General features: G+C 44.9%; 2 protein-coding genes across 2 annotated transcripts; both read left to right on the top strand.

Annotated features, from left to right (window-relative positions):
• Nucleotides 1–999: 999 nt before the first annotated feature.
• On the top strand, nt 1,000–18,984 carry clip3 (CAP-GLY domain containing linker protein 3). The gene is given in 16 exon segments (XM_067246635.1): nt 1,000–1,157; nt 5,955–6,076; nt 6,812–6,833; nt 6,835–6,949; nt 10,214–10,307; nt 10,653–10,814; nt 11,509–11,627; nt 11,814–12,050; nt 12,347–12,397; nt 13,128–13,263; nt 13,590–13,736; nt 14,078–14,209; nt 14,389–14,512; nt 15,048–15,106; nt 15,465–15,537; nt 15,679–18,984. Coding segments are annotated over 16 exon segments (1,806 nt in total). The 3' UTR covers nt 15,734–18,984.
• A 2,655-nt stretch (nt 18,985–21,639) lies between these two features.
• Nucleotides 21,640–23,736, top strand: mrpl44 (mitochondrial ribosomal protein L44). Its single transcript, XM_067246616.1, has 4 exons — nt 21,640–21,818; nt 22,583–23,051; nt 23,143–23,321; nt 23,416–23,736. Exons 1-4 carry the CDS (start codon nt 21,643–21,645, stop codon nt 23,588–23,590), a joined length of 999 nt encoding a protein of 332 aa, XP_067102717.1. The 5' UTR covers nt 21,640–21,642; the 3' UTR covers nt 23,591–23,736.
• The last annotated feature ends 154 nt before the right edge of the window (nt 23,737–23,890 follow it).

Genomic DNA, 23,890 nt, shown 5'->3' with positions numbered 1-23,890 from the left:
CATCAGCGAAGACAGGTGTTGAGAGTGCATTCTTCCATCCAGTGTCGGACTGGCGGGAGAATCGGGAGATTTCCCGAATGGCCGGTCAAACTTACGGCCGCTATGGCCACGGCACCATGCGAAAAAAAAGAAAAGCGTAATAGTTTACGCTCACTTTGAGGACAACCTGAATACCAAGCAACTGTTTAACTGGAGCGATCCAAAATCCAAAGTGTGTGGGGGTGGGGATTCCCCCCGTGTAAACTTGAACGGTTCCTCCAGGGAAATCTGTTCCCCCTGTGTTCTCAGTGTAAAAGACTGATGTATAGATGAAATGTGTTACACATAAGGATCACAGTAACATACATCATCAGCATCACTGTAATACTTTATAAATGAACAAACTGTAATATACAGGGGGGAACTACTTTCCTCGGGCCTCCAGGGAAATCTGTTCCCCCTGTGTTCTCAGAGTAAAAGACCGGTGTATAGATGCAACTTGCTATATACATTATGATCACAGTAACATACATTATCAGCATCACTGTAATACTTTATAAATGAACAGTCTGTAATATACAGGGGGGAACTACTTTCCTCAGGCCTCCAGGGAAATCTATTCCCTCTCTGTTCTCAGTGTAAAAGACTGGTGTATAGATGAAACTTGCTATACATAATGACCACATTAACATACATCACCAGCATCACTGTATTGCTTTAGAAATGGCCAGACTGTAATATTTAGAAGACTGTCCATCGCAGAAAGTTGGCTGCATTCCAATTCTCATTCCATCCAAAAAGAAATTCCATGCTGACGAACTCTCTGCCCTCCAAACTGACGCTGAATGTTGGACTGACCTGGGATTGAACCTGCATGACGAAGCAGCACTGTGTTTTACTGTAATGTTGCATTGACTCTGTAACAAATCATCCTTTTCTCCTTCTCACCCTCCTCTCTTTCCTCCTCCCTCTCTTCCCTCCTCCCTCTCTTCCTCCCCAGGCCCAGAGTCCCCTATCAGCATGACAAAAGAAGAGACCGGGGAGGTGGAGGAGGAGGCCCAGCCTGTCTCTGAGTACCAGAGCCCCGTCCACGAGCCTCGCAAGAGACCCATGATGCACCTTTGCTTTATAAATGGCCAGACTGTGAAAACCAAAGTTGAAATCCACACAGGAATACTGTAAAAAAAAAAGTTAGGCCTACAAATTTGCATAGCACTCTGGATTGTGTAGCGTGTGCTTGCTTGTAGGCTGTTTGCAGAGGAAAGGCTTGTAGTGGTCCATGAACGCGCGTGACTCACATCCGTGACGCAGGCAGAGAGAGTTCGAGCCTTCCAGCAGCATCTTCAGCACCATCTCTGTTCTCCGTAGCGAGACCGCAACAAATCTGCCGAGAGGAGAAGCTCGAGATAATCAAACCGAGGCTTGTTTTCAGGTGAGACAGTGATTATGTTTGATTAATAATGTGACATGTTCATACGCTAATTCAGTGGGGCAGATGTGATAGGTTTTTGTTTTTCATTACGGCGTTCCTCGGGTTGCATGCTGAACTCAGAAAGATGGAGAAGCCATGAGACGCGGTTCCACTGAATCCCCTTGGGTGAATTTGTTTATTCTCTCTGCCATTATAGGCTACAGAACAGGACAGATACTGAAGAAAATGCTCCTATTTTATCGATCAATGTGGATGCAATTTAATGTATATACGCGTGGATTTATTTCGCAGCATCCTTCTTATTGTTTGACAACGGGGCGTTTTTCTCCCCTATCTCCGAGTAGAGTAGCCTACATGCCACACGCCCTCCACTACGCACATTCGCAGGAGTAAAAAAGACACATTTCTCGTACACTGCTAATAACCGGAAGCAATATGAATAGCCTATCATTCATAACCATTCACGTTTTACATAAAACGGGTTTTTCACGACTGAAATGTAAACGACCCTCAACACATTGTGGTATTGTGTTTATAAAATGGAGGAGTCCCTCTTTCTCTCTGCTTTTCTCTCCCGCACTAGACTGAATAGGCCTTGACTGAATTTTAACCGGCTGTAGTGTGGAACACAAATAATAGTTTGTTTTGATCATTTTAGAATGACTTGGCATAGGCCTACATGCAGTATTCACAGGAAGTAGCACGGTACATCATTTTGAACGGCATGAGAAATAGTGGAGAATCAGGGTGTCCCATTTAAGATCATATTGAGCAGAAATAATATAAACATTCTCCGTCTTCACCAAAATATGCAACTTCGACATTTTAAATCGTTGGCCATAGCGATGAGAAAAGAATTGTGCATATGGGGTATTAGGACTCAACATGACCTGTGTGATCTCTGCGACCTGCGTCCACGGTTATCTCGGTTGGTCACGAGCATGTCTCAATGTTCGTATCTTATGAGTACCGTTGCGTAACACCGTTGAACATGACTGGGTTAATTAGAAACCTTGTTTTTTCCTATCTCAAATCTGCACGTAAATGCTTGCGTCACTTGTGGTTTGACCAAACAGTTTTTAATTTCTTTAACATCAAGTGTTATGCCTAAATGTCCACTGGTTGTGAACAGCCATATATAAACGACCAGGCTAATAGGTTACAGGCTGTACTAGCTACTTTATGAAGTAGGAACATTTGATCACCTACTGTAGACAATATTGATTGTGATGAGCACCAGATGGTTCCATATGCATATAGACAGATGAAAGATAGACTGAATCAGTACCTTTCACACACCCAAGGAAGCTTTACAGAGGAATGTAAAATAAGCAATACTAAAATGCAGATACATCAAAAAAGAACACATTGACATTGCCTAGATATTCACATGACCATTCTCATGCTACTCATAGATATTCAAATGCCAACCATGGATGTACTCCACAATACCATGGAGGGACAATGATAACAGTAACTGAACAGACACACCATCAATAATCCCAATCACATCCCCCTCTCTTTCTTTGCACTGATAATCACCCTCAAATCATTTGGACTAAGATGTGTCCTGGTCAGCACGGTGGGTTAGTTAAAATGGGGCTGCCCTCAATATGATGCAATGCAGAGAAACAGGCGGTCAGTATAGTCGGTGTACTTAAAGCTCTAACCCTGTCTGCCTGGTTATCTCTTATAGTATGGCTGTGTTAGTATCACAGTACAGTATGGCTGTGTTAGAATCACAGTACAGTATGGCTGTATTAGAATCACAGTACAGTATGGCTGTGTTAGTATCACAGTACAGTATGGCTGTGTTAGAATCACAGTACAGTATGGCTGTGTTAGTATCACAGTACAGTATGGCTGTGTTAGAATCACAGTACAGTATGGCTGTATTAGAATCACAGTACAGTATGGCTGTGTTAGAATCACAGTAAAGTATGGCTGTGTTAGTATCACAGTACAGTATGGCTGTATTAGTATCAGCACAGGATCTGTGTCTGACTGGGTTTAGTTTACCCTCTCTCTCCAGCTGCTGATACAAATCTAGAACAGTCTGGTGGATGGATGGGTTGAAATCCCATCCAATTTAATTTGTCAAGGCCTTTTTACTTTCAATGTCACAGAGCAGGAACTATAACCAACCTTAATCCTCAAAGAAGATTGTATGTCTTTTGGATGAACCCTATAGTGCTGTAGTAGACTGGTGATATGCAGAGTTTTTGTATACATGAGGCTTACTGACCAAAGCTTGTGTATATGCCAAAGATTCATCCTATTAACTGGTGTTGGCAGTCAGACTACACATCTGGTCTATAGTATGGGATAAGAAGCTATGCAGACTGTCAAACCCCCTTCTCTCTGGTACCCCCCCCCCCACACACACACACACACACACGTACACACACACACCCACACACTCAATACCCTTGCCCCACACGTACACACATACTCAACCTTTGTGTATCTACTGTATGTAGAACTAAGCTGGCATTGAGCACTGGCCTGTACTGAAGCTATGAACCAGATGGTACTTATGTTCATTATGTCTCAGTATTGATATTCTGACATGATGCCCTCTCCATAGAGGCCTAAATGCTTTAGTGTGATCAGCACCTCTGACATAAGTGCTGTCAAATATCTGATACATGCAGGAGAATAGTCAGGATGGATGGACGAGAGAGAGCACCTGCATTAATGTAGCTCTGAACTGATGATGGACGTTGGCAGGTAGAATTTGCATGCCGAGCACTGAGAGGTGGGCATCAATTAGCATTGTCTCCTCACTCTGGTTCAGCTGCTGCAGCAAGCACACATGTACACACATGCACACACACAAGCACACGCATGCACACACACACACACACACACACACACACAGGCCCTAGAGCAATCTGTGACTCACTCACTGCCCCCACGCACTCACACACACTCTCCCTCTCTCTTTCTCTCTCACGCATCTTAGAAATGACCACAGCACGCTTCCAAATGTATCAGTCAGGTGGGATTAATCAATAACATTAAATATATATATACATACTGTTACAATAATAGCAGGGAGATGGTAAACTTCAAAACACAGCTTCTCTATTGAGACATGTTAGTTTTTTAATAGTTCAGCACAAAGAGAGAAAGATCTAAGATGCAATACAACAGTTCCCGCTCATAAATCTGTAATGTAGTGAGCGTTTGTCTTTCTGAGAAACCTGGTTGTTTTTTACGACAGTGTGTGTAAACCTTTGCCTCAGTGTTTTTCCATTGAACTGCAGTTTAGTTATTTGATTCTATTCACAGTATATATATCTCAGTTGAGCCAGCTAACCTAACCTTTTGGCCAAGGAGCTGGCCAAGTCAGACATCCTGTTTGTGTATCATTAACCATCTCCTCATTTAGAGAGGGAGCTGTGACATCAAAGAACTGTGGGACACTTGATGTGGAGTCAAACTGTCACTGAGTATTGCTGGCCAATCACAGAGACTGCTATATTGATTGATTGAACATCTTGAAGATCCTTTGTTCTAAGTTTATATAAGGCAGGGCTTTATGGTTGTTCTCCATCACTCTACCGAACGACCTGTAGCACGTCCTTCGGTCATGACTGATCACAGAGTACTCTGTTCATTCTTAAGTTGTACAAACTAAATAAATTGTATTGAAACCGCCATTTTTGACTATATTCAAATCTTCACAGTTCCGCTAGAATTTTCTTTGACACTTCCTATCTATTTCATTTTTTCTTGTTCTCTCTCTCTCTCTCTCTCTCTCTCTCTCTCTCTCTCTCTCTCTCCTCTCTCTCTCTCTCTCTCTCTCTCTCTCTCTCTCTCTCTCTCCCTTTTTCTCTCTCTCCTCTTTTCTCTCTCTCTCTCTCTCTCTCTCTCTCTCTCTCTCTCTCTCTCTCTCTCTCTCTCTCTCTCTCTCTCTCTCTGGCTCTCTCTCTCTCTCTCTCTCTCTGGCCCTCTCTCTCTCTCTCTCTCTCTCTCTCTCTCTCTCTCTCTCTCTCTCTCTCTCTCTCTCTCTCTCTCCCACACACACACACACCACACACATCCACACACACACACAGGCCCCAGAGTTAAACATAGAGCCTGGCCAGGGCCCTAAGTGAAGGAGGGATGGAAGTATGGAGAAAAGAATGAAGGGAGAGAAGGAGAACTGGAGAGGGATGAAAGGAGGGAGGGATGGAGAGAGGGATGGCACCTGCTGGCTAGAAGCATGCCAGAGAAACGCTGCCATGGGAACCAATGACTCTCAAAGGGAATGACTCCCTGTAGCTCCAACTGTCCATCGCAGAAAGTTGGCTGCATTCCGATTCTCATTCTTTCCAATAAGAAATTCCATGCTGACTCTCTGCCCTCCAAACTGACGATGAATGTTGGACTGACCTGGGATTGAACCTGCATGACGAAGCAGCACTGTGTTTTAATGTTGCATTGACTCTGTAACAGATCATCCTTTTCTCCTTCTCACCACCCTCTTTCCTCCTCTCTTCCCTCCTCCCTCTCTTCCTCCCCAGGCCCAGAGTCCCCTATCAGCATGACAAAGAAGAGACCGGGGAGGTGGAGGAGGAGGCCAGCCTGTCTCTGAGTACCAGAGCCCCGTCCACGAGCCTCGTAAGAGACCCATGGTGCACCCCTCCGCCCAGGCCCCGCTCCCCAAGGACTACGGTGGGTCCTGGTCCTGATCTCAGTCCTGGTCCTGGTTCTGGTCCTAATATTGGACTTTTTGATCAGTTTGGGGTTTACTAGACAGACTTCTGTCTCCCTGCTTGTGAATTCTGAGAATATGCCAAATTGGTGATAGCTATTGGTGATAGATATGGGTTCTCATTAAAGAGGCTGTGGAATAACACTGCTGGATATGTTCAAGTCTGTTCTAATGAATACAGACTGGTTCTACAGGCCATCATGACCAAGAGGTTTGAGACTGAGGAAAATGAAGAGCTTCTTTCATATTCTGTGCTGGTCTGCTCTGCTTAGCATGCAATACAGTGGTGCATGAGAACACTCACTTGAATAGCCACTCTGTAAAATCACAAATCATATTTAGCAGCGCACTGCAAGTTTGGTGCTCAGAGGTAACATGCGGGCTGTACGGACAGCACAAGAAACAACTAGAGAGGCAGAGGATGATGATGAAGATGATGATGACGAAGAAGAAGAAATAATGAATCTGGTGTTGTTCTCTGCCCTCCTCATTCCCCTCCTCCAAACCTCTACGTTTCTTCCTCTACGCTTGTCTTCTGCTCCTCTCCTCCTCCCTTCCTCTTTGTCTTTCCTCCCTTCCTCCCCCTCTCCTTCCCTCCTCCCTCTCTCCTCCATCCCTCCGACCTCCTCGCTCCATCCTCACACCCTCTATTTCCCATCCTCCCTCCTTCCTCCCGTCATCCTCTTCCCCTTCAGCCTTCACGTTCTTCGACCCGACGACCCGCCTGCTTGGAGATCCTGCTGGATCCTCAGACCACCATCCCGGAGCTGTTCGCCATCATCCGCCAGTGGGTTCCCCAGGTGCAGCACAAGATCGACCTCATCGGCAACGAGGTGGGTGTCCGACACAGACTCTAACCCCAGTCCGCCCTTCCTCCTTTCCCCTCCGTGCCGGGCCTAGAGCTCTCTGTGTCTGTTAGTCGCTTGTCTGTCCATGTTTCTATCATGGACGTCCGGTACCATGCAGGCTGAAACATGATAACAGAAAGCCAAGAGAAGGGGCAGTGAACCGGAGTTGGACAGACAGCTAGGCCCATTGATCTGTGCTCAGCTCGCCAGCCCTGATTTTCTGCTGTGGTATTGCTTGCTCGGCCAGCCAGGAGATAGAGTTTCCTGATCCAAGAAGGAGGCTGGGAGAAAGGACAAGAGGAGGAGGAGAGGATAGGAGAGGAGTGATGGTTGTGGTAGAGGAGGGAGGGGGTTGGAGAGGAGGGGAGTGTAGAAGGGAAGGTGGAGAGGGGGGGTCTGGAGGCATTGTTATTGTGCTGTATGTGTCAGCAGTTGTTGCCCTTTCCTTTTCTCTGTCTCTCACCCTGTCTCTCTCTCTTCCTCTCTCTCCGCGGTTCTTTACGGGATTAGAGACGTCTTGTTACGCTGACCCAGTTACAGCCAGGACAGGCTGGCGAGCTGAGCACAGAGAACAAAGGGAAGCCACAGCACACTCATCACAACAAGCTCTTTCTCTCCCCTCTGCAGCAGTACTGACTGGAGCACAGTGAGGACTGGCGCAAGCCAGGAAGCTCTGGAGTCTAAAACTGGGGAACAGCCGACATGATTTAAACAGCAGAGATGATTTCTAGCTGTTAAAAAAAACAGCAATTTTCAAGATTGTTTGAGACGTGTCAAATCTTAGGAGTAGTCTCACAAGGAAGCAGATGTTCCAGCTTCTTGTCAGACAGAACAGATTTTCAGGGACTGGCTGCAATTTCTCCTAGTGCAGGATCTGCTTCCTTTCGGTCCCAAAGCTGCCTTTACTCTGTCAGCCTCGGCTGGGTTAGGTGGGTCTCCTTTGTTCTGGATCTGGTGTTTACATCATGTTGTTGATGATGAGGTGAAGCTTATGGAACAGCTACTATAATGTGAGCGTTGGAAGTGCTTTTGTGGCCGTGCTCGCTTTCTCTCAAATCCCCGTAAAGAAAAGAGGGGAAGCGAGAGGTAGGAGGGAGGTATGTAGAACAGTTTTGATAGGCCAGAGTTGTGTTGTTGTGGAGAAAGGGAGGATGGTAATCTCTCTCTCCCTACCTTTCTCTCTTTCCCTCTCTCTTCTCTCTCTGTGTATCTCACAAATACGCAGAGCATTTATTTTTCTCTTTGTCACTCTCTCGCTTCTGTCCCCTCTATATACATATATTTATCTTTGTCTCTCTCACTCCCCCCCCATACACACACACACACAATAGAGTGGCAGAGGACTCCAGGCACTCTCGGTGCTATTGGATCAATACCAACACATAAACCAGCCCTGGAGAGCGGGAAACACACAATGAATGTGTGTGTGTGTGTCTGTGTGTGTCTGCGTGTGTGTGTGTAATAGAGGCTGAGATAATAAGGCCTCTCCATTATCCAGACACACTATGCACTCAGATGGACAGTAAATCACTGAGTCTACACACACACACCATTCTGGCAGGGCCACGACTATACACAGCCTCAGCCTCTGGGCCAAGACACAGTGTCTGTAGAAGACAGACTGCAGAGCCAGTCTGGGGTTCAGGACAGCCTCATGGTAGCATGACAGCTAAGGAGATCTTTCTGGAAGACTCCTGTTCACTGGTAGACGTTCACAGTCATCTCTCTGTCCCAGGAGATAACCTGTCTGTGAAGAGAAGACACACACACCTGTACCTGCGTATGTGTGAGCAGGGAGGATTTCAGAAGTGTGTGTGTGTGTGTGGATGGTGGGTCTGGCAAGAGACAAGTGTAGATGAGAGTTCTCCTTCTCTGTTGATTGACAGTGGTCGATAATGAACTGTCTTTCCACAGACAGTAGTCCTGTGTATCTTCCCCCCTCCTCTCCGCCTTGTCATTACTGTCGTGCCTCTACTTTACCCAGTGGAGTTCTTCTCCTGCTCCGTCTTTGGGGAATACACCGTAGGATAGGATAGCAGACACTTTAAGTGAACTGACTGGATGATAACATGACCTTTCATGACCTTGGAGTCTTGTTAGAAAAGGTGGCTGTTATCTGACTACCGACTGTATCTAGCAGCAAGTTTTAGAAGACTAGCTTCAACCCAACGTGATTGAAATTCCCACTCATCTTTTGAAGGCACCGGTTCTGGTCTGTGGTGATGACTCAATCATGCAGAGGACCTCGACACAAAATATCAGTGGAAAAATATAGTCAGGAGCTTGCTATGCTTAAAACAAGTAGTCGGCTACCAGATCGGTAAGAACATTCCACTTAATAAGATTTCTTCAAATGATGAATCGTTTACTTAAATGGAGCCATTTATACGAGAAACAAGTCTAACTAGATAAAAAAAGAAAACTACAAACTAGATGGTCCCACTCAGCTAGATGTACAGTTTTTGCAGTGCTCTGCTTCAGTCTTATGACTCAGCAGAAAACCTGCCCCTCCCCTCCTGCCTGATCCTCATCGTCATCACAGCCAGGCGAGCTGGGCCTAGGCCTAGCAGCTGTGCGGGAGGGGGGGGGGGGACGCTCCTGTCAGAGACACCCAGCTGTGAGAGGTCAGGGAGGGGAGGGAGGGAGGGAGGGAGGGAGGGAGGGAGGGAGGGAGGGAGGGAGGGAGGGAGGGAGGGAGGGAGGGAGGGAGGGAGGGAGGGAGGGAGGGAGGGAGGGAGGGAGGGAGGGAGGGGAGGACCGGCAGGCTTGGTGTCGTAGGCGAGGGGGGTTGCCGGTTCAAATACCCCTGTACACAAGTTCCTCTGACATCCCTGCGGCTGTGAAAGGATTCTATATTCACTTTGTCTTTCTCTCCTTCCTCTCTCATCTCCTGTCCTCTCTTCTCCTCCTCTCCTCTCTTCTCATCTCTCCCCTCCTCTCCTCTCTTGTCATCTCTCCCCTCCTCTCTTGTCATCTCTCCTCTCTTCTCATCTCTCCCCTCCTCTCCTCTCTTGTCATCTCTCCCCTCCTCTCTTCTCATCTCTCCTCTCTTCTCATCTCTCCCTTCCTCTCCTCTCTTCTCATCTCTCCCTTCCTCTGCTCTCTTCTCATCTCTCCCTTCCTCTCCTCGCTTCTCATCTCTCCCTTCCTCTCTTCTCTTCTCATCTCTCCCCTCCTCTCCTCTCTTTCTCACCCCCTCCCCTCCTCCCCCTTCTCCTCTCTCTGACCTCTCCTGGTGTCCTCTTACAGATCCTGAAACGTGGTTGCCATGTCAACGACCGTGACGGACTGACAGACATGACGTTGCTCCACTACAGCTGCAAGGCTGGGGCCCACGGAGTTGGTATGGAACTCTCACTCTCACCCCCCTCTCTTCCTCTGCCGAACCCCCTTCTCCTGCTCACTCCCTCTTTCTATACCTCTCCCTCTGGCTCTCTCTCCTCCTCCTGCCCCTCCTTCTAGCTGTTGGTGCTTCCCTTGTGAGTTTCAAACTAAAATAACGAAACGTGTATAAGTAGTAAGTGTATGAGTGAGCGAGGGATTGAATGTATGCGAGTGAATGCCTGAATAAGAAAATCTAGTAAATATTTAAAGACAAAACAACAACTCAACAAACACGCGAACAAATTAATATGTATGTGTGTATATGTGTGTGTGTATTTGTGTGTGTGTATTTGTGTGTGTGCAGGTGACCCGGCGGCAGCACTGCGCCTGTCCTCTCAGCTGATCTCTCAGGGAGCGGACGTGAGTCTGAGGAGTCGCTGGACCAACATGAACGCCCTCCACTACGCCGCCTACTTCGACGTCCCAGAGCTCATCAGGGTCCTGCTCAAGGCCTCCAAACCCAGAGGTCTCTCTCTCTCTCTCTCTCTCTCTCTCTCTCTCTCTCTCTCTCTCTCTCTCTCTCTCTCTCTCTCTCTATCTCTCTCTCTCTCACACACACACACACACACACACACTTGCACTCACCCATACACACAAGTCAAGACACTCCAAGCCAACTCAGCTCCAGCTCCTGTCATTGATCTTAGACCCCCACACTCCTCCGTAGAGACACTCACACACACACACACTCACACTCACACTCACACACACACCAGTTACCTGGCGTAGGCCCTCTCTCCAGCCCCTCCAGGATTGACCCAGGTCCATTTCATTAAGCCCTCCATTGACCCACACACCTCCTCACCGAGCTGCTCATTGATTGGTCGGCTTCCACCCATTAACCCTCCTTTATCCAGCAGCCAGACTGGACTGGACCAGACCACCACTTGGTCTGAGTGCCCCTGGAACAGCCCAGGACCTGGGGTGGGGGGTGGGGGTCTGCTGGTACTAAGTAGAGAGGCAGGATCTAGCAGGTCTGGGGCTCTGATTTACTTTGCTGGTGAATGGGTGTGTGTGAAGTCTGGCTTTATGAAGGCCTGGGAGACTTGAGAGGACTTGAGAGGATTGAATTTTGCCTGATGTGCTGTATGTTAAATGTGGATGTGTGTTTGCATGCGTGTGTCTGTGTGTGCGTGTGTGTGAATGTATGCTCTCCACAGTGCTGAACTCGACATGCAGTGATTTCCACCATGGCACAGCTCTGCACATCGCTGCCTCTAACCTGTGTCTGGGCTCCGTCAAGTGTCTGCTGGAGCATGGAGCCAACCCCACTGTCAGAGTAAGAGCCAAAATGGCCGTCTATCTATACCCTGCTGTCAGAGTGACTCATGCACCTCAGAGAAGGAGCCAACATGGCCGTGAATGTCTTAAACGTGTCCGAAAACTTAAATGTTCTCCTTTCTCTCCACTTTATTGACATCTCCTCCCTCCCTCCCTCCCTCCTTCCACCCCGCCCCACCTCCAGAACGACAAAGGCCAGGGCCCTGCCGAGGTGGTGCCAGACCCCATGGACATGAGCCTGGACAAGGCCGAGGCGGCCATGGTGGCCAAGGAGCTGAAGCAGCTGCTGCTGGACTCTGTGCCCCTGAGCTGCAACCTGCCAAGGGCCACCCTGACCAACTACGACAATATCCCTGGGAACCTCATGCTGTCCTCCCTGGGGCTGAAGCTGGGGGACCGCATCCTGCTGGACGACATGAAGGTACGGGATGGAGGGGGGACGGGACAGGACGGGGTGATGGAGGGAGAGGGAGGTAACGGAGAGACGGACGGAGAGGGGTGGAGGGAGACATGGAGGGAGAGGGACAGCACAGAGAGATGGAGGGAGAGAGAGGTGACAGCGAGATGGAGAGACTGAGGGAGGGGAGGGTGACGGAGAGGTGGAGGGGAGAGGAGGGGAGGGTGGGCTGGGCTGGAGTGCAGGCTCTGGTGCTCTGTGTGGAGGGACGCTGGACTGACACAGTGCATCGTGTGTTTCCACTTGTGTCACACATGTAGCTGCCACAACACTGCAGTGATGACAACTCATCACCTCCCCCTGAAAAACAGGTGGGTAGTCCTGCATCTGTCTGGATATTTACAGATCCACACCTGTATGTCCATCTAACATCTAATAAAACACCTATAGACTTATATCTGTCTGGATACTTACAGATCTACACCTGGATGTCTGTCTAACATCTAATAAAACACCTATAGACTTACATCTGTCTGGATACTTGCAGATCTACGCATGTATGTCTGTCTAACATCTAATAAAACACCTATAGACTTACATCTGTCTGGATACTTACAGATCTACACCTGGAGGTGTCCATGTATTATCTAGTTTATCGTTGTGTCTGTGTCTAACTCATGCTAGACTGGTCTGTCAGTGGGGTCTCCTACTGTGTTTACTGTACTTAGTGGACCTGTAAAGTTCTCTATTCTCTATCCTGGTCGACATGTATGAGGATGAAATATCACTGTGAAGTCAGATATTAATAATGAGTTAATAGAAAACTCAAACTAGGTGGAACATATAGAGGTGGTTGGATGATGCTGTATGTAGGTCGTAAGATTACACTCCCACACATATATACAAACACATACTGTATGTATATATATATATATACACACACGCCAAACACATATACCCACACGCAGATCACATCAGATCACACCACACACATAGACAGACACGCATACACACCACACACACACACACATAGACGCCCCACTAATATACACACACACACACACACTCACCCCTCTGACTGCCCGGTTGTGCCCCCGTCAGACTGGCACCCTGCGTTTCTGTGGCACGACGGAGTTCGCCAGCGGCCAGTGGGTGGGCGTAGAGCTGGACGAGCCGGAGGGCAAGAACGACGGCAGCGTGGGCGGAGTCCGCTACTTCATCTGCCCCCCCAAACTGGGTACGACAGGAACATTGTACTTAAAAGTAGACTTGCAAAGTAGCAAAAAAACCTGCATCTATTTATTTATTTCGATCTAAGTTGTCTGTGTATGTGTATCTGAAGTTGTGTGTGAATATAAAGTACACTTCCAATTGTACACTTCCAAATGGGTAGAAAAGGATCACTATAATGAATGTAATTAAGCTCTCATTGACTACATTAGATGTTGGGCCATAATGCTACTGTCCTAGGAGATCTGCTCTGATGTGGTCGGCGTCTTAGGCCAGCTCCCAGGCAGGCTGGCCCTCGCCTCATCCCTCCTCCCTCTGCTTTCCCCTCTCCAGGCATCTTCGCCCCCGTGTCTAAGATCTCCAAGGCCCAGGACCAGACCCCCTCCTCCGTCACCTCCACCCCCCGGACGCCCCGCATGGACTTCTCCCGCGTCACAGGGAAGAACAAGAAGGAGAAGAAGGAGAAGGGGAGAGAGAAAGGTAGGAGGGGAGCCGTCTCTGATCGTCCAGGAACGGATGTTCAACGAGCACAACTGTGGATCATATCCTGTATTTAAATAATATCTTGAATCATATTGTTGTATATTTAAACTTTCTTTATGGCTTTTTATTTATTCCTAGCTTAGCTGATTGGCTTAGATTAGCTGTCTTGATAACTGTGACCCATATCCTGCCCAAACACCTACTGCTTAGTAGCTCAGGCAGATAGTTCAATAAAGTTCAAGACCTACAGGAGGTGATAGTACATGTCCATGTGTTTCTGGGGTTGTGGTTCAGGATTCCATGATAGATAAGGTTGTTTGTTTTGCCATACTTTGCAGCCCTGAAGAAAAAGTCAGCATCAGTGGCCAGTGTGGACCCAGAGCTGCAGGTGGATGTGGGGGATCAGGTGCTGGTGGCGGGACAGAAACAAGGCACCGTGCGTTTCTACGGCAAGACAGACTTCGCTCCAGGTTTGATTATTTACCTGCTTGTTTACCTGTTTTGTTTGGTCTTTGACCAGATCTGGCGTTTGCAAACTGCTTTGTAGGCTGAGCATTTTTTCATCTTTTTTTCATCTTTTTGTGTGTGTGTGTGTGTGTGTGTGCGTGTCTGACCACGTGTGTGTGTTTGTCCGTGTGTGTGTGTCCAGGTTACTGGTTCGGGGTGGAGTTGGAGCACCCTACGGGGAAACATGACGGCTCGGTGTTTGGGGTGCGCTACTTCAGCTGCCTGCCCAAGTATGGTGTCTTCGCCCCCCCGTCCCGCGTCCAGAGGTACACCCCGCTCCCTCATACAGATCGCTCAACAAATACATTCAGTTCAATTCAAATCGAATCCAAGGATATTTCGATTTTTTTACAAGCCGTGTCAGAGAGAGCTTCACTGGTGCCCACATTTATTATCTGATATGCTACCATGAAGGCTGAGGCCTTACCTCAGTGGCCTGGGTTCAAATCTGGCCTTGGCCCTTTTCTTCCCCTCTCTCCCTGCCTTTCCTGTCACACTTACATTTACATTTAGCCATTTAGCAGACGCTCTTATCCAGAGCGACTTACAGTAAGTACAGGGACAGTCTCCCCGAGGCAAGTAGGGTGAAGTGCCTTGCCCAAGGACACAACGTCATTTGGTTGGCATAGCCGGGAATCGAACTAGCAACCTTCTGATTACTAGCCCGCTTCCCTAACCACTCAGCCATCTGACTCCCCCACTTCACTTCCAAACTGACCACATTTCCTTTAATTGCATACTAAAGACTAAGGGTGTTTTGACTGAGGTACTGATTGTGAAATTGACTGGTGTTCTGTTCAGAATCGGTGGACCCAAGGAAGGAGATGCGTCCATGGTGAAGAAGGTCCACCAGGTCACCAGTAAGTACCCGTCCCCTTCCTCATCCCAATATTCATCATCACATATACATACTGGAACATGTTTATTATTACAACCAGGGGCCTAGGTTTGTTTTCAAATGTGGGTGAGACGGCTCATAACTGACGATGCGGCAGTTAAATATTATTTTCTTATTAAGGAGTGGGGGTGACAGATTTGCAGTTTTCATGTATAATGAAACACACAACCCTGATAACATCGCCAGATGGCTATGTGCTGGAGAGCTACCTTTAACAGCTTTCCTTTAACGAGTCATTGTCGGATCGATAAGAAACAGACATTTTACAGACTGACCATTGACCTCCTTCTTAACTGTGTCTACTTGTTTGTTCACCGCAGTGTCGCAGCCCAAGCGGAACTTCAACGCAGTGAGGTCTCCCAAGGACATCACGTCTGAGAGTTCAATATCCAGGTACTGCCTCCTGCTCCTCTGGGGTCACCCCGTCGCAGAGCTGTCGACAGCCTGCTCTGGCCTTTCACTGCATGTAAGTACTGTCTAATGTTTCTTCCACTCTTCTATCTTATCCCCATCCCCCCACCCCCTCCTTTCCAGGTTGCTGTTCTGCTGCTGGTTCCCCTGGATGCTTCGTGCTGAGATGCAGTCCTAACCGTGCCCCCCCCCCCTTTTCCTCCCCCCTTCCCTCTCCTCCTCCTCCTCCGCCACCACCAGATCAGCCGCACTCCTCCTCTTTCTGTCCATCTTTCAGTTCCGTATTTTTCTCTCAGTCTTATCTAACCAGACTGTTGCTGTTGTCAGAATTACAATAGTGAACCGACACTCTTGCCCCCGCCCCCCTCCCTCCAATCCCTGCTCTTTGACAGCAGTCCTATAGCAAAACCTAGTGCCTTGAATCTAACTAATGCCCTGGACCCGCATTCCATTTCTGTAACCTTGACGATTATAATTGTCACTCTCAAATCTGGGACTCGAGCCCTGCGAAAGAAATGATGTAAAAGACAGGATGTTAGTTAAGCCCCTTCTGAGATCCCCACTATGATCTGGTAACTAGTTTACCTGAGTCAGAGGACATCAGGTCTCAATATGCCCACTGCATCTGGTAGATTAAAACAGTTTGGTCAATTACAATTGTTTAGTAGAGAAACTGAGAAAAGTGTAAGTAGCTTAATCACACTTTGCTGCTACTTTATTTATTTCTGCTGCTGCTTAGTATTAACAATGTTTCCCTGGAGACCAAGAACCTTTCCCAATCTCAGATTAAAACCTTTTGTGAGATTATGTTTATTTTAAAATGTACAGTATAGGCACTACAAGTTAGGTTTTGTGTACTTGTTCCGGAAGAACCTTAGGCTTGAGCAAAGACAGGGTTCTGATTCATTCCTAAAGAAAATAAAAACATGACAATAACATCCAGTATTGCATGTTCTAATCTCAGTGAAAAGCAACAACAGGGTTTACCATGTCACTGTCTAAATGTGCTTCACCTTGTCTTCCGTTTTAGACTTATACACAGTTAAATAAAATATATCCATTCAGCAGTTACCTGCGTGTGTAATTGCAATGTGCCACCTGAGGGTTCTTGGTCTCTTTGAAACGTATCAAAACAGATCATTACTGATCACCATTAATATGTTTAATGAACCAGGGTTAATTGTGACAAAGGGGGAGTAAAGCTCAGTGGTTAGAGCATTTGAATGCAGATCAAAATGTGCGAATGTTGCAGGTTCAGGCCCCCCTTTTACTGCACATCGCTTTGAATGGAAGCAATGTCTTTTGTAGAATTCATATATTTGATTGTTTATTACTAATAGAATAATTGTCCTGGTATACATGATGTGGATGGACTTGAGCAGATCCACCACATAAAACCCTGATGTTATGTAGATCTGCAACATGTTAACCAAAATTGCTAACAACCCCAAAATACAGTGTAACAATGCAATGGAAAATGAGTTGAACTCACAGACTGTACATAAAGGCAGATATCTAGAGCTGTCGTCTCCTCCACATCAGACAGCACAGACCTGACCCTGCATTCATGCTAGCAGAGCCGTCTTGGTCCTGATTTGAATGTGTTTGAATCCCATTGCAACTTTGGACCGCAGGCCTCCCTTCCATGTCATAGTAAATGACTTTGTTTTGCCAATGATGATATCAATCCCAGTCTAACTCCTGGGGTGTCCTGCCAGGAGCAGCAGGAGCAATCCCATTAGATCCCTCCTCCCTCTCTTCCTCTCTCTCCTCCCCCTCTCCCCTCCATCTCTCTATATAAGACTTTGGTTAAGTTCTGTGAATGTGAAAATAAGAAGACAAAGAAAAACAAATCGGACCATCTAAATCTCTTGTGTGCTTAAATGTTTCAATCTATGAGTGTGCATTTAAAAACAGCAATATTTAACCAGTGTACCTTGCTATGTGGATATGGTTGATGTCTTTGTGTACTCTAATGCACCATGTAAGCACACTAGGAAGGAGAAAACACTAGTGAGTAGGAATCTTCTACTCCCTCCCTCTCTCTCTCTCTCTCTCTCTCTCTCTCCCTCTCTCTGTACACTGTTGTCGTGGGTGACATTCTGTGTTGAACAGCAAGAACACCCTGGTCGTCAGGGTGACTCGCACTGTGTAGTTTCAAGCTAACCGCCACATAGCCTACTCTGACCACAGATGGGCACTTGTTCACGACATTCACTAAAGGATGATGGGTACTGTCATTTTTAAACAGCCTGTGAAAGATGTTGCTCAACAACGATACAAGGGCATCACCCTTATTCTAAATTAAACTGGATTTTGGATATGTCTTATTGGGGCACAGTCATCCACGCGGAAGAGTCCGCAGTTCATTTTAGAGGCTTAACGCTGGGCAAGGAGTCACTTTCATAATGATGTTTCATTTGGTGACCAAACCAACAAAATGTCTTACTTACACACTGGTTGGTTTAGACATGGCTCTGGGCTCGGGCTCTTTACATGGCTCTGGACTAGCCTATGTGTGGGAAAACTCGCTTATTCCCTTTTTTTGTTTGTTAATTGTTTTCTTGATACCCTGGTGAAATTGTGTCAAATCATGCCTTCCAGTTTATTTACTGTTGCAAGCATTGGTGGCTACTTAGATTAATTATCCACGCCATGAGGCCTACTAAAGGTCTTGGTTTATGAGTAAGACTCAAGTTGCCAAACAGCGTATCTTCTTTATCTTTAAAACATGTAACTAAATTAATATAACATGGTGTAAAATTGTGCATATTTACTGACCCAGGGTTTTGCAACAAAAAAAAATCCCAATTCACTAGACAAGTTAATTTGTCCGACACTGAAATGGACCAAAATAATGGTAGATTGTGTTTATGCACGTGGTGTGTATTTCTCAATAGCGGAGCCTATGTTGAACATGACTAGGTGTTCTGACTATGATCTGCCGGTAGGTGTCGGTGTTGTACCACTTCGTCATCTTCTGTACAAGTAAATAGAAAAATCCCCTTGAATATTAGGCTATTCGAGGATAATATGCCATTTGATTTTGAACTTTGTGTTGTATGGTCAGTCTGAAAATGCTGTTATTCTTAATCCTTGAATAATAACTAACTTTGGTCAGTAACATTTATTGAAACATGTTTTAACAACTTGTTTGTCTTAAAATATTTATTTTTATGTTCCTGTTTTTTAAGTGTGTTTGAGTCTGTATGTCCCCCAAAACAGGTAACAAAGTTAAGAGCATTGTCTGTGTTCACCCCTCATGTTGTCATGTTTTATTTATGATGATAAAGAATTTGGGGGGAAGACTGTTGGATTGAGTTCTGTTGTCATGGTAAATAACCGATGCATGCTCTGTAAGTATTTTCTGACGGCTCCTTTTTTCCAACTCTGTATCTCAGCATGAAAATGCTTATAAAGACAACTATGACTATGAATATAATAAAATTTGATGTTGATTTTTACAAATAGGCCCAATGTCTTATTTTTTCCACAAAAAATAAATGATGGGGGGGAGGCAAACATACGTACGTGAAAGCTCGTCGGGGGGGGGGGGGGGGGGGGCAATCTCAGTAATCTCTTATCAAAGGCTAATCATAGCTTTTGATAAAACTTGACGACCCTGATGATATCGTATTTTTGTCTGTCTTTTTTAATACAGTTTGTATATGTCACTCTCTAGCCTATCTACTACGACTTGTAATAGGCCTATAATTAAATGTCAAATTAGCTACAGACTAAAAGATATTTGAGATGTTGGTAGCCACGTGTATTTGTGGCCATAACAAAATATTAAAACTTAAAATCAATCGAACCTTGTAGCCAATAGTGAATTGTGGTGTTACAAATTGGAAACTGAAACACTTTGGAAGTAAGAGGCTATAGTTTATCCGTAGGCTAAGGGTTTGAAAATGTTATTGAGATTAGTGTGGATTCAATGCTATTTTCAGAGATTAGTAATTTATTTGAATTTTGTTTGAAACTTTATTAAAAATATAAAGGTTGTGAAAGTAGGCCAGACTTTATTAGAATAATATGGTGTATATTTGAGATTTTTCAGTACAATTCTGAAAAAGTTATTAAGATTAGCGAGGATTTCATGCTATTTTCAGAGATTAGCGATTCATTTGAATTTTGCAAAAAACTTTATTGAAAATTGAAAGGTTGTTGAAGTAGGCCAGACTTTATTAGAATAATCTGGTGTATATTTTAGATTTTTTGACAACATTTTGAAAAAGTTATTAAAATGATTGTGGATGTCATACGATTTTCAGAGATTAGCAATTTATTTGAATTGTGTTTGAAACTTTATTGAAATTCCGAACGTTGTGGAAGTAGGCCAGACTTTATTAGAATACTCTGGTGTATATTTGAGATTTTTCAGTACAATTCTGAAAAGGTTGTTAAGATTAGCGAGGATTTCATGCTTTTTTCAGAGATTAGCGATTTCTTATCATTTGTTTTTAAACGTAATTGAAAAAGTGAAGAGTGTGGAAGTAGGCCATACTTTATTCAAACTTTTTCAAAAGTTTGAAAACGTTATTAAGATTTGCGAGGTTTAAACTATTTTCATAGATTTCCTATCATTTTGTTTGAAAGGTAATTGAAAAAGTAAAGGCTGTGGAAGTATACCAGACATTGTTAGAATACTCTGGTGTCCGTTTGAGGTTTCATATTCATAAAAATATTATAAAGGTCATCATTTTTCAAAATTGTATGGCCAGTTTTCACCCGGTCCCTAACACGACGCTGCAAAGTAGCATCTTCCAAGTGTGAGACGAATGTCGAATATGAAACTAACTTCACCTCGGTAATGCGTTGTGGGGCAGTTCTCTGTCAGACCCCAAGTGGATGTGCAGTTTATAGCCACATGGGGACTCCATATTATTGCATATGCCAGGGGCGATTCTAGGATCAGACCTCAGCCCCCAATGAGAATGTGACATGAATACAGTGCTTTGCAAAAGTGCCGAACCCCCTTGCTAATAACAGGCATGCAAACAAGTCAAGGGTAAAAAAGGTGAGAAGGATACGGCGAACCCCCGACCCTTTAGGGAGGTCCGGGGGCATGGTCCCCCGGAAGAACATTTATTAAATTAGTTAAGTTAAACGCATGAATCTGGTGCACGTTGAGAGCAAAATTAAGAGGCTAGATCTACGTAGAATCTGTGCTCTTGTAAACAATGTCATGTTTCTTTTAACCATAAAGAGTTTTTTTGTATAGCATACATCATAAAAAACTATTAAACAAACGGGATTACCTGTGTTGAACTACTTTAAAAAGCAAAAGTCAAAAGCATCACTTACTGTAAAGCTAACACACATAGACATAATGTTTTATATTGTATTAAAATTGTTTCTACTACATGATGTAAGATGGGTCTGTAAACCTCTCCCCACTCTGCCTCTGATTGGCTGTGAGATTTAGGCATTAGGAGTGACGATTGGTTCCAGAGCCAGTTGTAAAGTTGGGAAGCACGGGTAAAATGCTGTGTTGGCCATGGCCACGACACACCACAACCTTTTTTTTCATCAGATCTGCAAAAATCACGTATGTTACCCATTTTGGTTTCAAAAAGGTGAGTCTCACCTAAAGGTGAGGAGTTTGCATGCCTGTAATAAATCCCTAATTTCACTGGATAACAATTAATACATTTATGTATTATTATGCAAAATATTGTATGAATTAAAAAACTAAGGATGTCTCTTTCTTCATGAACTACCAGCATCAAATGATAATAAACAATAATAATTGTATTTTTAGGTGTGCTGAGATGAAATTTAGGCCCTAGAAAGAGTCTAAAATCACCACTGGTATATGCATTTAGAATGGGATGTCATAAAAGCTCCTGTAGGTGTAATGTGTAGGTGCAAACAAATACATTTGTTCATATACTGTAGGTAAATGGGAAGTTTTCCTATTTACTTATTGAATGTAGATTGCAAGTGATAAAACACCTCCCGTACCCCAGTTGACGACATAAGTCAATTTTGTCAAGTGACCTTTATTTTGAAAAACGTGGAAAAATCTACCGGAAATTATATTTCTCATTGAGGTTAGCTTTCTTTCACCCTGCTCAAACCAACATGGCAACAGGATACCTTATAAATCGTGGTGTTTTAACATTTGGTATTCACTACCGAAATGTTTGTAGAAATATCTTATTCACTCAGACCAGAGAAAAGAAACGATGGATGAAAGCGTACACCTTGTTAATGGAAAGGAAATTAAAACTTGATGGTCCTCCACTGCCTAAGCCACGGTAAAAGCCAAAGTCAGCTAGCTACAGCTAGCTACTGTACTGTAGCTGTCAAGACTCGTCCTTGTCTGTAACTATAGTCATAGATCTAGGCATTTTGACCCGTGCAGTGTGAACGAAAAACGCATGATGGATGAAAATTATGCTGAGAATTTGTATCAATTGGTGTTATAAATGTAATGTATGTGAAAAGCAAACAATTTTTAAGCTATTGCTAGCTGCCCTTTCGCACTGCAGAACAGTCCTCAGGAGAATATCAGGTATCATAATTATCTGATCATCTCGATAACTTAATTTTAAGAGGGTCTTCATTAGCTTTTTTTTAATTGTTTTAATACCGTTCATTAAACATTTGTCAACATTATTTCAATGTCGTTTGGTGCGGAATTTTCGCAATAAAAATGCATAATGCTAGCCTACAGCTAACCTAATGCCATAGGAACATAAACATGCATCAATTAAGTTAAGGTTGGAAATTTATTGGCATATCGCATTTTTTAAGTCTAATACAAAACCCCAACAATTATTAACATATCTCTTAACAACATACCACAGACTTTGTGTGAGAGGTAACCGGATTATGTGTGTTTGTTGGATGACAGAGTTGTGTGACAGAAATAACAGATTTTCTGTGACAACTAGGCAGATTGCATTTATCTTTGGAAAATTACTTAAATGCCATGATGGTAGGTCTGATGAAATATGCCTATGTCTGTTAACAGTGCTGGTGAGTGACTGCTCACGAAAAATTGTTTTCTGTTGTTTAGCTCTCAGCAGCCTAATTGGGACTACCATGCAGAGGTCCAGGCGTTCAGCAGCCGCCTCCATGAGAATTTTTCCCCTCAGCTCCTGAAGACAGCTTTCATAAACCCCTGTTACATTGAGTCTGAGCAAGAGAGAAGACACTCATTAGGCATGGACACAGAGACAACTGCGCTTGTCCTTAACGATAACAATCAGTTAAACACCAACGGTTTGAAATTCACCCAAGACTTCTTGGAAGAGTGGTGCAGGGCAAGCTTTCCTTGTTTGCCTACAGAGGGTGTCTCTGCCTTGGTGGGGCATTTAACCAGCCATGCAGTTGTGTGCCATGTAGCAAGAAACCTCGCTATTGAAGACCTGGCCATGAGTGCCAAGTTTCCTGTCCCGGATGAAGTTCTGCACAGAACATTTATGGCTGTGATTGGGGCTCTCCAGGAGAGTAGTGGGGCAGAGCGGGCTGGACTTTTCCTCAGGGTAAGAACCAAACAATATCAATATAAAAGGACATGCATTGCTGTCGATACCATTTGTATTCATGTTATGGCTGTATCCATTCAATTTTCAGGACTTTCTGATCACCCAGCTAGTAGGGAAGGACCTGTTTGAGGTGTGGGCCGTAGTAAACCCTATGGGCCTGCTGGTTGAGGAGCTGTCAAAGAGAAGTGTTCCCCTTCCAGAGCCACGTCTCACCAGGTCGGCTGGCGCCAGTACCGTTCTCCCACTGTACTTTGTAGGATTATACAGGTATGTCACATGGCAACTGCACAACAGCACAATGCCTCATGCAGTGTGTAGGAAAGCAGTGTGAGTGATTTAATGTACTTGTGTTCATCCGCAGTGATAAGAAGCTTCTGGCTGAGGCTCCTGGAGAGACTGTTTTTGGTGCGGAGGAGGAGGCTGCCCGGGTAGCCCTGCGGAAGCTGTACGGCTACACGGAGAACCGGAGGCCCTGGGACTTCTCTGCACCCGAGCTATCTCAGGCTTCAGCTGTCAAGTCCATAAGCAGCAGCTAAAGGCACTCAATGTTTTGTAGCTTAATGATATCACAAAGTCCTCAGAAAACGGACTATTTGAATTACAGTGTTGTCTATTTGGCTAAATGTTTTCAGTGTAATATATTTTTGATCTGTGAGTCAAATATTCATAATAAATATGTATTCCAGAGCATTCAGTTTTAAGTAATGTTTTTCTAACAGTCTTGGTTATTAACACTTATTCCACATGTCATTCAAGAAGGTTATAGTCATGTTTATGGGTAATTAGGGCTCCTTACTCATGTTTTCAGTTGTGAGTTAACGCAAAAAATTATAATA

The sequence above is a fragment of the Osmerus mordax genome, chromosome 11 (assembly GCF_038355195.1).
Source record: "Osmerus mordax isolate fOsmMor3 chromosome 11, fOsmMor3.pri, whole genome shotgun sequence".
NCBI classification, from domain to species: Eukaryota; Metazoa; Chordata; class Actinopteri; order Osmeriformes; family Osmeridae; genus Osmerus; species Osmerus mordax.
Note: the sequence above shows the minus strand (reverse complement) of the source record. Positions and strands in the feature narration are given on the sequence as shown.

Coding starts and splice junctions, on each gene's coding strand:
- mrpl44 (XM_067246616.1), top strand. CDS start 21,643: ATGGCAACAGGATACCTTATAAATCGTGGTGTTTTAACATTTGGTATT. Junction 21,819..22,582: donor CCTCCACTGCCTAAGCCACG/GTAAAAGCCAAA, acceptor TCTGTTGTTTAG/CTCTCAGCAGCCTAATTGGG. Junction 23,052..23,142: donor GGGCTGGACTTTTCCTCAGG/GTAAGAACCAAA, acceptor TTCAATTTTCAG/GACTTTCTGATCACCCAGCT.